Source organism: Lithobates pipiens, unplaced genomic scaffold (genome assembly GCF_037356315.1).
Source record: "Lithobates pipiens isolate NorthernLeopardFrog02 unplaced genomic scaffold, aLitPip1_a1.2 Scaffold_30, whole genome shotgun sequence".
NCBI lineage: Eukaryota > Metazoa > Chordata > Amphibia > Anura > Ranidae > Lithobates > Lithobates pipiens.
This window is the reverse complement of record NW_027507791.1, coordinates 173,273,210-173,288,912: the sequence shown is the minus strand read 5'-3', so window position 1 is coordinate 173,288,912 and position 15,703 is coordinate 173,273,210. Positions and strand designations below refer to the sequence as shown.

Below are 15,703 nucleotides of genomic sequence, written 5' to 3'. Positions count from 1 at the left end.
ACAAAGTTGTATATTTTGATCATCAAAAGGTAAACTTTATTGAAATAAATGCACAGACATCTAAAAAAGAGATCCCACAGGTGTATCACATACCCACACCTGTGAGATCCTTTCCTTCACAGTACCACGTAGTCGAGTAAAACGTGAAGCTGTCGAAACAAAACAAAACAACCTTGTGTACTAAAAACAATACAATATGCTGCTATCAACTATATAAACCCCCCCACTACCTTGCAACCCTGATATTGCACTCTTATAAAAGTTTACTAAGCTAGGTATAGAGCATAGCATTACTTTCTCATAATCTCCTGACCGCACCAGAACCATAATATGGAATATATTTATAGTCCATAAAGATCCAGGAGGAGGGTAAATATATGTTCACTTCCCACATAATCACTTGTCAAAAATCTTAATTTGCAAGTCTATAGCTGGTATAACAAGTATGGAGCAAAAAGGCAGTCCAATAAATGGAGAGTATATAGTCTGCTATGCATAAATGAAGAGTGGGGGATGTATGTATAAGTCCATAGGTCTTGTCCTATCTAAAGACACACGTCAGCCGCCAACTGGCTATATGGTCATATAGATGAAGAATAGAGACTCTGAATATACCGGTAACACAGCGCTCATGTCACTCAGCTGTCCGTCAGATCACCGTAATCATGCCATCAAGAAGTGTCCAAGGGGAATTAATCCACAGTGTAGAGGATGGCCATCATAGTGCAAGCGGACAGACCACAGGCGGAGCTGTTAATAGGCAGATACTTGCTAAACAGCGTTGGTCAGCGTGAGAGAGCAAACACTCTTAAGCCCTTGTACACACGATCGGAGAATCCGTCGGAATGTGTCCTATCGGACCGTGTTGTCGGATAATCCGACTGTGTGTGGTATACATCGGACTGATTCCGTCGGAATATCCGTCGGACCCAATTTTCCAACTTGTTGGAAATATTTTCCGACCAACTGGGCCGATCGGACATACTCCGATCATGTGTAGCCTACTCAGACGGATAAGGTGCCACACATGCTCACATTCAAATTCCGACACAGAAGCGCTCGTTCAGGTAAAACTACTGCTCGTAAGCGATATAGCACATTCGTCACGCTGCAGTGTTAACAATTCTTTCATCAAGCGCATTCTCTTGTTCTTTACAATGCTGCAAGAACGAACTTCTTTTGATGCTCATAGTCACATACACTTCTCCCGAACGTATTTCATTACTTTTTTTTAACCATTTTAGCAATACAATTTTAGTTTGCGTCACAACTACACAATTTTAGATTTGGTTTATTCTTTTTTGGATGCTAAAGTAACTGATCAATTCACTCTATTAATATTATTATCAGTTATGTATTCCTTTGTCTAGTCCCTATAGTTCAGCTAATCTATCAATACGCCAAGCACATGTTATCGTTAATATCACAATACTAACATTGGCTATGAAATCAATACACGGTCTAAGATCAATTAAATCTCATTTATTTCCCAAGGAAATAATAAAGCGTGCATAAGGTATCAATATAAGTTACAATAATACATAGCATACAATCAAAGTACAATATAAGCCATACTTATCAGACCTTCGCAGCTAAGCCTCATGATGGAAGTGAGAGACCGAACTCATTGTTGCAACCCTTTTTGTTAAACATACCTCAGCCATACCACACCCCATAGCCCACCCTACTTTTCCCGTAGACCAATCAGCGTCTCTGGGGCGTTTCCTCCCCCAGGCTAATCACCTCGGACAGTCCTGCCATACTTGGCCTCTGGGGGGCAGTGTCTGCCCATGAATTGCAACTGCTCCGATTGAGTTCCCATCTTGTGGCTCGATCTCGGACGCCCCTCCCGCTCACCAACTATCTTCTTTGTTCTTGCAGACAGGCCGGCACCATATTGTCTTTGAAGTTCATGTACATTCCAGGTGGGCTGAATAGAACTCATTCTGCTATTCAAATTGTGTCTTGGTGTCACATTCCTTGCTTTTAAACATGTGAGACTGCATGGTATCAATATGGCTGAGTTCGGCTGTACAAACAGCTGTGTAGATGTATAATATTAATTCCTGTTTGATTCCAACATATGCCGCTTTGCGCCTAAAAGGCGCACACCACCCTTCTTTAGACACGGCTCCTATTGAACAGTCCATAACTGTCTTAACGTGTGTAGTTCCCCAACATGTGCGTCTGAACCAGTACCTGTGGCACAGTCCTTAGCTTGTGTAACGCGTGGTTGTTTTCAACGAGCGCTCCAGAGACATCTCTCATGGAACAGTACACAATTGTCTTACCATGCTGTGTTTTTAACGTGTGCAGAAACAGGTCCTATGGAGCAGTCCATAATTGTTTTACCATGTGATGTTTCCCAACACGTGCCGCTTTGCCACTGAGTGACACATCTCCACCATTCTTCAGGGACAGCTTCCATGTCACCATTCTGTATCTTGGGTATATTCAGGACGGCAGTACAGGCAAGGGGTGCCCATTCATTCACCATTCACCAGCACCCATTCAGAGCAACATATCACCCAGCTTTCAGACCCAGAGTCTTGAGGAGGGCCTTTCTTGCCCATATTACTAGCCTACAATACCCATAGGTCACACTCTACCACAAACATGAATCAACTTATTACCATAATATATACATATATATCTATTACGCAGCCCGCTCCCAACCTCCTATAACCTCTTACTGTAAATACGGGTCGGGATTAGGCAGGCTTGCTCGCAGCGGCGTTGCAGGGCTCTGACTTGGCAGCAACGTCTCCAATTTGTACACAGAGAGCTCACCGTCAAATCGTCCCTCAACTTGCATAGACAAATGGGAGACCCTTCTAGATAAATATCGCTTAACTACACATATAAGTTTACAACAATTACCAAACCCACACAATTCCACCCCTGTGCCTGGATTTCAGAGATCATGCCCATTGTATACCATGCACCTCTACCTACGGTTAGGTTCAAGGAACCCTCTAGTTCCATGACTAACTCTACACCGGTATTCTTTAGGACAAAGAAACAAACTCGCCTATGTCCTAAATAATACCTGGGTGCCTTCTTCCCAGCAATGATCTCTCCATCCAGAACACAGAGAGAAATAACTTCCCAACATTACTCGTTCATCCCCACGTATTGACCTGGCATACAAAGGACATCATGGTCATGCTTCCGACAAAGGGAAATATCCACCTGCCTCCAGCATTCATCTTCTCTGATCACATGTGTGATATAGTCTCAAATGCAACAAGATAGAATCCCCAGTCAGTAAGCCCATTGATGCCACCCAACTATACAGACCGAGTCTGCACTTCTGTATATGGGAACATACAGCATAACACCTTTCACAATCCAACTTAGTACAGCCCATACAGGCATTCGACCACTACTTTGGATTAGTGTAAGCAACGTGTTTTGGCAAAATCTTACTGAGCGGTGATGCTAACTCATCAGGCCACTGCCCCTCATACGGAGACGGTACAATCAGCTTGATGTTGGCTGATATTTCCACCTGCCACAGAGTGCGCGCCAGAGCCGATGACAGGTTTCTGTCCTCTCTACCAACCTCTCAACATGGTTGACACAATCCGGAGCCATTCTAACCTGAGGGTCTCTGTGACTTCATTGAATGTTATCAAGGATGCCACCAATCTCCCGGGGTAACAAAGTCACGTTCCTTCTCTGAAGCTATGGCTGTGAGTTTGTTCCTCAGGAGGCTGATGTCCCCTCCATTAACAACACCCATCCCAGCTATTGTCCCCCCCCCAATATAGTGCTGAATACATCCCTCCTCTTTCGGGTTACTCCTCAGAAATAAGCATCCTGCATGGACTTGATCGCATCTCTGGGAGTAAGTCACTGGTACAATGACCGTACTTGATTCAGTGTATACTCAGCACATATAGGGTGATAGGTTCCTGTCAACCACCGTGAGATGTTGCAGCGCCATGTGGTGAAGTCCTATGGTATCCTGGTAGCCAGCGTTTGTTCCCTTTATTTTAACGGAGCATTCTCCTGTGTGTATTTACTGGCATTATCTGTGCAGGGTTTCAACTTCTCAGGTGAGACATCAACCAGGCGTATCTTCCCCATGTCTAGTTCTGGTGTCCCGCATGTCCAGTAACCGAAAGCTTCTCTCTAGGACCGCTAGGATTGAGACACCACCCCTACGAGGAAGTTTTCACCCCATTGATGTGTCACCTGGCACCCTCTAGTCTGGCCAACAGCTACCTTATTATGCATAAGTGCCGGCCTGCCTCCTAGGTACCTGCACCATATTAACTCTGTTACATCAATACATGTCATACATTAAAACCTTTCTTCTTTCAATTCCTCCTTCCAACAAAAAAACACATATTTTACATTTTCATGTTTTGACGGATTGGATGTGTCATAATTCTTCCCCAACCTCCAACCCATTGCACATGTATAAATAACATGTTTGCATTCATCAGGAGAGACTTCAGCAAAAATATTTCACAAGTTCTCTTGCTAGGCACAGTCTTTCAGATTCAGCATTAGCACCAAATTGTCCATACGAAAAAACAGGTATTAATCTGAATCTTTCAGTTTTCCTTCTCTCCTGATGTTTATCGGAACTAATTTGTGGTATGGTGTGGCACAGACAAACTGCCAACCAGATGATCATCTGTGATCCATGTTCCAGAAGCCTCTCCAATTCTCGCCCTACTTGGATTCTGGAAGTGAAAAACAAGAGCAGTATCAAATTCTTATCCACAATATCTGCTCGCTTACCATGTTTACTTATAGTTCCCTCCTTGGAGACCAGGATCTCAGTATTCCTGGCTTCTGCAACTCTGACCAAACTATCCAAACAACCATGACCTCTTTAGGCTGAACCCACTGTAAAATGGATCCCCATGGTATGATCAAAAAATGTTTAAAACTGAACGTCAGTGTTGCTTCTCAAAAACTTCAAATTTTACAAGCTACAAAAACAATGCATCTATCTGTATCTTTACGATGTATGCACTACCCCCTTTCAGGTGACTGGTTCTAACTGAGGGCATTGTCAATTCCCCCCCTTTCAGGTGGATTAGACCTACTACTTTTCCACCTGAATAAAAATATAACTAAAATAGAGGACTAAACCAATATCAAAAAAAAAAAAAAACATTTTAGAAGAAAAAAAAAAATAAATAAAAAAAAAAAATGTAAAAATTTTTTTTAAATCTGGCCATGATCACACAAACAACATGACAAGACAACCACCATAAAACAATGACAAACACTCAACTTTTAGTTAACAACATCCATGGACTTTTCCATGAGCGTGCTCATTCCAATCTGAAATACAATTAGTTAAAGAGGAGCTGCACCTAAAAAAAAAAATATTAAAAGCCAGCAGCTACTAATATTGCAGCTGCTGACTTTTAATAATATCACACTTACCTGTCCCAGGTTCCAGCGATGTCGGCGGCAGATGATGAGCGATCGCTCGTCTCGCTGCAGCCACCGCCGCCATCCTCTGTCAGGGAATCGGGAAGTGAAGCATGAGGGCTTCGCTGCCCGGTTCCCTACTGCGCATGCGCGAGTCGCGCTGCGCTTCTCTTATGGTCCCCCGCTGTGTCTCTGGGAACTGTTTGTTTCCCAGAACACAACGGGGGGGGGGGGGGGGGCCGGAGCGATGCAGGGGTCTGCGGCAGTCTGTCCGGAAGTGGGTGCAGTTACCTGGATTATTCAGGTAACTGCACCCCCCTCCCCCCTGAAAGGTGCCGATTGTGGCACCGGAGGGGGGGAGGGATAATACTAGCGGAACTTCCCCTTTAGGGTGAAGAACCGCTTTAATGGGGAAAACGAAAAACAAAAACAAAACAAAGCATATGTATCTCATCACAACACTGTAGCTTCATTTATATCCTTTTTAGTACTATTTATTTTTCATTGTTTGCAAACAATTACTAACTAATGAGCTCATGGTACCATGTGATAATCGATTATGCATTTACAATAACTTAACCCATGTTCTGCTATATTTTACCACTGTTGTTCTCACTTTGACAGACCTGCAAACAAATGCAAATGTCCGTATACGAACCAGTTTAACTTCTTCCCTGGTCTCTGGAAAAAGGAACACACAAGTGATTACACACAATTCTTATGTTAATCAGCAGTATTGGATATTACTCAGGAAAAGTTTACAAAGACTGACAATAAGAGAAGAGTAAAGAAACACAAGAAAAAAAAAATACTCATAACAGAAACATCTTTTAACCACACAAAAGAAAAACCACAATACCAATTCAGAGGTTTATCCCTGAAAGTACAAAACAAAAAAACAAAAACAAAAAAAAAAATGTATATCTATATCAAGGTCCTCTATCATATTCTGAACCTGAAACTTACATCAAACTTTTTTCATAGCCGGGAAACATTGACCAGAATATTCTTACCATGCTTGCAGCTCACTAAGTTCTGCTAACATTGTTTCCCCCAGTGCTATATTTGAGTAACCATGCGTCTATCTCCATTTTGACTCTACGCAACTGTCCTACATATTGCTTTTTAGTTTGTAGACCCCGCATTTGCGTTTTACACGGGAAATGGGTTTGATTACTATGGGTTCCATGCTTTGGATGGCTACCCCACCTTGCTGAATAACACACCTGAAGCCTTGGGGTCGTTTTCGGGTATAATTTCCTTTCGATATCATTATTCGCCGCCCGACAATATTTTGAAATGTGACCCCCCCTTTTACACAAAAAACATTTTAGTTCTGGTTTCCCTGCATAGGCCATTTTTTTAGCATATGGCGCTGGAAACCCACATTGCTGGATAATATTACTGCGATTGGAATGCACAGACTTTACACTTTCGTTGTCTGAGGAGTCATCCGAAGTTTCAACTCCTGAGTCAATTTCAAGTGCAGTTATCCCACCTTTATTTGCTTCTTCCACATCGATTCCCATTACAGTACTATCATTTGCAGTGATAATAGCATACGGGTTTTCTTCATGTTTCACTTCTAGCTTTTCTATACACTGAGCATGTGTGGAGGGTACCTCCACCATTGCACACTTGGAGGATAATTCCATTATGGCTGCTTGTGCCCTAAGCATTGTGATAACCTGCAAATTCTCAGCCTCCCTTTGATTCAAAGAGGCAATACAACTTTCTCTTAATCTGCACGTTTGTTCTAATTCATCTAATCTCTGTTGCAATACACATTTCTCAGTCACTAATTGTTTAATCCGACTACGAGCATCTGCATCAGCCTTTTCAATCCCCATTGCTATATCACTTACCTGTTCCATCACTTTTTCTCTATCAGCAAGCCATTCTAATTCTTTTTGTTCTGCAATTTCTTTCATTCTCATTAACATGCATAAGGCATTGGCCATTCTCTGTTTCCTGCCTTTTTTTGATTTATTACTTATGAGATTGTTATGTGTATTGCATTGTCTCAAAAGTTCACCAAATTGATATGTTAACTTACTTTCGTGAGTAAGTTGAAATCTAATCCCACCATGCTTGCTAATGAAACCTTCAATGGCTTCCATTGATATGCTAATTAGCCTATCCACACTAAGGTTGCTCCACCAGTTGCTTAGACAATAGAAACCAGACAAACAACTAGATAACCCCCACAAAGACACAGCTGTTTAAAAACTAGTTTACCTCTAGTCCTACCAACAAACAAAAAAACAAACAAAAAAAAAAACAGCTACGAACCGTTTAAATCTACTTTGACTTGTGGTTCTACAGCATACAAGACACAAGGCACACTCTTAATCAATGCCTTAGGTTGCAGGTCATCTTACCAGAGCTATTTCACTCTCACGTGGGTAGAAATAAAAACCTATATTCCCCCCCACTTTTTTTCTTTTTCCTCAAAGATGTATGGTCATTCCTGTCAATCTCTAACCAACACTTTGCATTAGCAATACACTAGACAAACAGATACCAAGCACACACAGAGACACAGATGAAGCTGTTTAGAAGCTAGCTTTGACCTGTAGTCCCACTCCAAATACAAAAAAAAACGCAAAAAAAAACGCAAAAAAAAACGCAAAAAACAAATACAAATCCGTTTACTCACGAATTTCGTTAGAACACACTCTTATTCAATGCCCTCCTATCCGATAGCAGGCCATAGGGAATTTCTATTGGGACCGAGCTTTGCCACACTCACGTGGATATTTCCACTTTTCCCTCAAAATTGTATGGTTTATCCTGTCAATCTGCGGTTATATCACATAACCGGGGATGATCAGTCCCTATCTCGCCAGTGCGCCAATTTGCCCTCTGGTTACAGTTCTGCAGCAAACACAACAATAATGTACATATATATATATATATATATATATATATATATCAGTCACAATTCTCACCAGGTTTTACACGTCCGTTCTACCAGTGGAATATCTCACAGAATCCTCCTGCTCATCCAAGCGTGGTTTCAGAATTCGCGAGCCAGCGCCAATCTTGTCCACACTAGAGATGACTTTCAGTTCTGGGTGTCTTTGAGGATCCTCGTGACTTACAGGGACTCAGAAACAAAAATACATTAGATTTTTTTGTGGATTCTGTGTAAAAATACGTTTTACACGCCTTCTGGGGTGCCAAATGAAGTAACTGATCAATTCACTCTATTAATATTATTATCAGTTATGTATTCCTTTGTCTAGTCCCTATAGTTCAGCTAATCTATCAATACGCCAAGCACATGTTATCGTTAATATCACAATACTAACACCATTGGCTATGAAATCAATACACGGTCTAAGATCAATTAAATCTCATTTATTTCCCAAGGAAATAATAAAGCGTGCATAAGGTATCAATATAAGTTACAATAATACATAGCATACAATCAAAGTACAATATAAGCCATACTTATCAGACCTTCGCAGCTAAGCCTCATGATGGAAGTGAGAGACCGAACTCATTGTTGCAACCCTTTTTGTTAAACATACCTCAGCCATACCACACCCCATAGCCCACCCTACTTTTCCCGTAGACCAATCAGCGTCTCTGGGGCGTTTCCTCCCCCAGGCTAATCACCTCGGACAGTCCTGCCATACTTGGCCTCTGGGGGGCAGTGTCTGCCCATGAATTGCAACTGCTCCGATTGAGTTCCCATCTTGTGGCTCGATCTCGGACGCCCCTCCCGCTCACCAACTATCTTGTTTGTTCTTGCAGACAGGCCGGCACCATATTGTCTTTGAAGTTCAGTACATTCCAGGTGGGCTGAATAGAACTCATTCTGCTATTCAAATTGTGTCTTGGTGTCACATTCCTTGCTTTTAAACATGTGAGACTGCATGGTATCAATATGGCTGAGTTCGGCTGTACAAACAGCTGTGTAGATGTATAATATTAATTCCTGTTTGATTCCAACAGATGCTTTTTTTTTGGGATTCCCTAAAAATCTCATTTAAAGACAGTTTGCTCATTTCTCCTTTTTTTGGTGTTTTTTTGGTGTGTAAACTTATCACAACAACATTATTCTATTTTTTATATTTTGCTTTTCTTTTTTAATATACAGGAGGTTGTTTAGTGTTGGTACCCCTTGTTATTTATTTCACTTTGTATTTTTGAAATGTACCTGCCTGCTCACAAATAAACTGGCCTTTTGGAAGGAAAACACATATGCAAGTATTTCTTCAAAACAAAAAATACCTTTATTTTGGTGTCAGTAACAAATAAAGAGGGAGGCAGCAATGTTGAAACTGGGGAGATTAGCGAAGCCTTTGGCCCCCAGGGCACACATCAACTATTTCAACGCAAAATTTGGTAGCCTGAGGAATACATGTCTGAGGGAGAGCAGTCTGGTCCTGAAGTTCATGAAACCCGGAAGAGCAGCAGATGACATCTATGTCCCCAGGCTGTGGTACTACATCAGGCTGCATCTTCAGTCAGACCAGACTGAACCCAGGTCATCACTCTCTGGTCTTCCTTCCACGCTTCCTTCCAGGCTGTGTCTGTGGTGCTGGAGGTGTGGCAGAAGGAGGAGGGGCATGGGCCAAATCACACAAGTGTGTTGTTTGTGTCATTTTGCCCAACAGACCCTTGTGGAGGGTGTGGAGTATAACCTCCTCACACAAGATCTGTTGCCCCTCCTCCATTTTATCAAGCTTGCACGCAACCATGGCGGCAAAGGCCTCTTGGTCGGTGGGTTTTGCTTGGAGTGCCACAGAAGCCTCACCAATCGGCCTCAGGGCCGACACCTCAACATTTCCCCCCTTCCTCTCCCTTTTGCGTGGAAGGCGGAGGGGAGGGACCTGGCATTCTGTGAGGCTCCTTTGGCTGCCCACTGCCTGGCTGCCGCTTACCCCCACCACCTCCTGGCTGCCACTTTCCACAGCCACCTCCTGGCTGCTGCATTCCACACCCTCCTCCTGGCTGAGTTCTTCCCGTGTATGAAAAAGGGACATAGTTTTAGTTTTTGGTTCATCAAACACACACACAATTTTCACATCAACACTGTTGCAAATTGTTAACCAATAGAAAAGACTATTATTCTGAGCCCAGCATTTTTCTTTCTTGTCCCAAAGGTTTTGGCCACTACTGTCTATTGATATGTGAAACGCTTTCTAAACTCAGCAATTGGTGAGCAAAAATCAAGTTATCATTCATTTTGACTCCACAAATATGTACAACAATACTATACCTGGCTCAAGCTGGGCTCCCACAGTTCTTCCTGAGTGGAAGGCCCAGGTTGGGCGTCGGAAGACTCAGCGGGTGTGGAATGAAGCATAGGACGTGTGGAAGGAAGAGTAGAAAAGGGATTCTCTGGCCTCAGCCTGGTCTGCCAGAAAATGCATCCTGTCATAATACCACAGGGTGGGTACAAAAACGTCATCTGCTGAAGCTCCAGATTTCTCGGACTTCAGCACCTTCTTCCTCTCCTTCAGATATGTACTCCTGAGGTTACCAATTTTCTTTTTAAAATATTTTTCATCTGCCCTGGGGACCACCGGCTTCACAAACTCAACCAGTTGCAACAGTGCTGCATGCCTCTTTTGTTTGTTACTATATAGTGGGTGTGTTGATTGCCACAGGATGGGCATGTCTCTGTATTTATCGATGAACAGAGGGAGGAAGCTATGGTCATTGAACCCGTCCATAATGTCTGCAAGACACAACACAAGACAAACCCTAATGTCAGGCTAAACTCCACTAATGCAGGCCTCAATCTAGAAGCAGTGTAGCCTAGTGATGTACCAAGTTCAAAATTTTACCTTCGTTTGCACGTTCGTCGCCTCAGCTTCTCCCTCTGTTCACAGATTGTACGGACAACACATGCGTGTTGCGTTTCATATACAGTACGCATGCCTGAAACTCCGCCCGCCCCTGATGTTCTTTCCAGACTATTCCCCACCCCTTCGCTTCCGGCGCAGTGGGGAGAGCACATAGCGGAGAGAACACAGGTGCGCACTAATAATTCCACTAACGAGGAGGAGGGTGAGGAAAGCCCGGAGCCTGAAACGTCCCGATCCAGGAAGAGAAGATTTAAGGCCTCAAATAGGTCTTTTGGAGAGATGTTGGAGATGGTGGACATATTGAACAGGACCGACTATGATGGGAAGTATGGACCTTACCCAAAGTCAAATATCAGAAAGGCCAAGATCCTGAATAAAGTTGTGAAGAGTTTTCTGCATAATTTTGGGGTACACCGATCCATGGATCAACTGAGAAAACGCTGGTCAGACCTGAAACTGAGGGAGCACGAGCAGTACATAAGGATCAAGCGTGTAAGTAGTTGTCGTGTGTTCATATGATTATTATTGCTTGCATACTGCTCCATGTGCTTTGAGTTCATGGTGTGCATTTTAAAATGGCCACTTTCAAGTTCATGGTTTCATTCGTTCGTAGGAAACATCGTTCTTCCGGTAAGTATTCCAGCTGAACACAGTGTCCCCAATAATGTTCTGACCTTGAAGCTCGGCCAAAATAAACAATTGAACAACTCTTCCAAACAATGTTTCATATTGTTAATTCTGCCCTCTGTGTGCTAATTGTTTATTTTTTTCCATTCTTATAGGGGAGAGAAGACTCGGCAAGTATGAGGACACCAGGGACCCCACCCCTCCCAAAGAAGGCCAACTTCCAAAAGCAGAAACAGAGGAGCAGGAGGAGGAGGAGGACAGAGAGATCGTGGAGGTTGGGCAAATTGTCACCACAACAGGGGAGTGTCGGAGAACACAGCTTCCGGTAAGCTCATCAATGTATGTCACCATATTTTTATTACATGGTGTTTTTTTTTTGCTTTGTTTTGTAGGTGATGTGGAAGAAGATTCCCGTTTTACCAGTGAAAGTGCCCAGATCCAGATTGGGGAGATAATGGGGTGCAATCGGGATTTGGAAAATATCCTGCAAAACATCAATGATGTTAAAAAAAAAAAAAAAAAATGAAGAACATCATTGATGTTTTGGGGAGAGTGTGAAACTCCAAAAACTAGATAGGGTCTTATTTTTGCTCTTTTAAAAACAAAATGTTGTATTTCTCAAAATTACAAATTTGGAAGATGCTCAGAGTGTGTAAACATGCGCTATCTCCCATCATGGGGGATCAATATACGTGTTTTGTGTAAAGTGTCTGAGATGAAGGGGTTGCAGCCCCAAAGCATGTACATTGATCCCCCATGATGGGAGATAGCACATGTTGACACACTGTGTGCATCTTCCAAATTTGGATTTTTCAGGGGTGACACCCCATGTGATGAAGGCAATATCAGCCCAGTTTGTACGTACTCAGGTCTGATATTGTCTTCACTTTTCAAAGTTGAACTTTGTAAGTTCCTGTATTCTGTATTTTACAGTTTGATACATGCCTGTTTACCCAAAAACACCAAGTAAACCAAATTTTGATTAAACTCGGTTTTTGAAACACACAATTTGTTGGTTTGTTGTAAAAACCTTTTCGAAACGCACATGTGAATGTGCTTGGATTAAAAAGTTTAATTATCAACAATGTGTGGCTTCCTTTTTCATGGCACCAAAAATGTATTTGGAGTAAAATTTTAGTTTGTGCTGAGAAGGAGTGTGATTTACTAAAGTCAACTCCACTTTGCACTCCAAGTGCAGTTTCAGGTGTACTTTTGCAGTGCACTTGTAGTGCATAGTGGATGTGCCTTTAATAAAAAACACCCACAGTGAGGTGTAAATTTTGACAATCATGCCATTTTCCTGCCATGGTGCTGAAAATGAGCACGATTTTGGTCAGTAATGCACTACATACATTAGTTACAAAAATAAGGTGTGTGTGTGTGTAGCAGACCCACAACATAATAAGATTATCTGAAGAAGAGACTGTCCCCTCATCTCGCTCTGAAATTGGGTTTGCACTGTTGGTGAAAAAGGCACAACTTGAAAAAACCTAATTATACCTAGGAGACACCTAATACCAAGCCAAGCAGTAAATGAAGGAGTTTCAGATTCAAATTTATTCTTAAAATGCCGCTCAGACATTGGCATATCAATGGCCCCTCTTCCCACACAGTAGTCCATGTATTGTGTTCTAACCTCACGGGCAGTTTGGGGGGGGGGGGGGCAAACCAGGATGAGCATGTTCAATGCCCATGAGGTTATCTGCATTTTCCATCAAGTCTGCTTCTTGTTGGCCAACTGAGACCGCATAGTTCACAGAAACTTTTTTCAAATAATTGTGCAGAACACAGCACGCCAGCGCTATGTGATTCAGTTTGTATTCCACCATGTGAATAGGCGTAAGAAAAAGGCGGAACCGGCTGGCCAGTATACCAAAAGTGTTCTCAACCACTCTTCGGGCTCTGGGCAGGCGGAAATTAAAAATGCTCTGGTCTGGGGTGAGGGTCCTCATGGGGAAAGGCCGCATCAGATGGTTCGCCAGGGCAAACGCCTCATCCGCGACAAAGAGGAACGGGAGTCCTTCCTGATTCTCCTCTGGGGGTGGCAAGCCCAGACTGCCACTCTGGAGACGCCAGTAGAACTACGTCCGTGTGAAGACTCCACCATCCGACATCCGTCCATTTTGCCCCACGTCCTCATACAAAAACTTAGTAATATGACAAATCAACATTACAAGCAGATTAGACACCAACATTTTTGGTCAAAATTAGTATAACATTTTGGGAACTGAGTATTTAAAGCCTAAAGTCTAATGTCCCCTTATGAGAGTCATCACCCCCCCATCCCTCCCCCACCCCCCATATCCCCCATCTGATGGGCCCTTGCTAAAAAATGAGGGGGGGGTGTTTAGGACAGGTAACCCTCTCCACTTGATTGAGAGCTGAATGGCTAAATAATGTGTGCTACTTTGGGAAGCCCCTCCTTAGTTACACTATTGGCAGCCCACCGGACAGGTAATAAGTGTCATAATAACAAAAAGAAACCAAAATTGAAGCACTTTTCGACATTCTGCTATTACATATCCAGATAATTAATAGGTTAAAAAAATAAATAATAGCATTTGAAAGTATTGAGGCAGGCCCTTGCACTACATGCTTAGGTGAATTCATCCATAAATGTGAGCATCAAAAAGGTAGGTATAGTGTGTATTGGGTTTGGTAAAGTCAGCAGTTAGAGGATTGCTATCAACTGAGCTAGCAGTTGGGGGAAGGTGGGTTCCTAATGAGTTTGGTACAACCCCTCAAAAAAATGTCACTGCATGAATTGAAGCACACACATAACATTTTTAGACATTTTAGGGGGTGTTTAGGCGAAAGCAATACTATGGAGCTGACAAAAGACATTAGTAAGTGACTAGACTATAGTTTTATGGGCCAAGAAGAGCATGGTGGGGAAGTTAGTGAGGCAAATATGCCTGAGGACAAAGGGGCAGAGCATATGAATTAGAGCATATTGCAATGATGGTAATTAGGGAATGAGGAAAGAAATCCAATACATTAGCAATCATGAAATACATAGAATGTGATGTTAAAGGATAAAACTTACCTTCATATAGTCCTTCTGTAGGACCTGAATGATGGCAGAATGGGTCTCTGGAATAATGATCCCCAGAGCCTGAGGGGAGATGCCTGTAGAGAACTTGAGGTCCTGAAGGCTTTTCCCAGTCGCCAAGTAGCACAACGTGGCGATGAGCCTCTGCTCCGGAGTGATGGCTTGCCGCATGCAGGTATCCTGCCTGCTGATATAAGGGGTCAGCAAAGCCAGCAGACGGGGAAAAACGGGGTCCGTCATCCGGAGATAATTCCTGAAATCATCAGGATTATTCTCCCGGATCTCACGGAGCAAAGGCATGTGCGAGAACTGGTCCCGCTGGCGCAACCAATTCTTGGTCCACAAACGCCTCCCCTCCCTGTTCATGGACCAGGCTTGTGTCAAAGTAAGAACCCCAACACGAAGCTCCTGCACAGCATAAACTCTACGACGAGTACGTAGACTAAACCTGGTTTGAAAATGGTCGGCTCGTCAGAACGGACACCAGAAAGCACCGATAAACAGCAAGGCCTGAAAGAACGACCTGAATAGCAGAAGCAAGCAGACAATAAAAAATGCCTTTCAAAGCGTACTATACCAAGATATAGTCCACAATGATCAACAAAAACGTACTTACTGCATGCACTGATTATCAGATACACAAAGACAAGCACAAACCGAAGAGTAGTAGCTATCTGAATCACAAATCTGAAAAGCGAGAATCGTCTCTCACCAAACTTCTACTAACGCGCGATAGACACGAGATCAGCAGAAGGAGCCCAAAGGGTGCCGGACGTGGTACTGAACTTCCCTTTTCTAG

General features: G+C 42.9%; 1 protein-coding gene across 11 annotated transcripts in view; it reads left to right on the top strand.

Moving 5' to 3' along the window:
• LOC143943350 (uncharacterized) overlaps nucleotides 1-15,703 on the top strand; it is a 649,830-nt gene that overhangs the window by 49,034 nt on the left and 585,093 nt on the right. Inside the window, exons 3-4 of one of the 11 annotated variants that reach the window (XM_077465068.1) lie at nucleotides 12,008-12,177; nucleotides 12,245-12,937. The exons of 9 other annotated variants lie outside the window; for them this stretch is intronic. In XM_077465068.1, coding sequence (XP_077321194.1) covers nucleotides 12,008-12,177; nucleotides 12,245-12,307 — 233 coding nt within the window. In that variant the 3' untranslated portion in view covers nucleotides 12,308-12,937. Of the gene's footprint in view, nucleotides 1-12,007; nucleotides 12,938-15,703 lie in introns of those variants that run through there. One more of the 11 variants, XR_013264920.1, reaches the window with a different exon arrangement.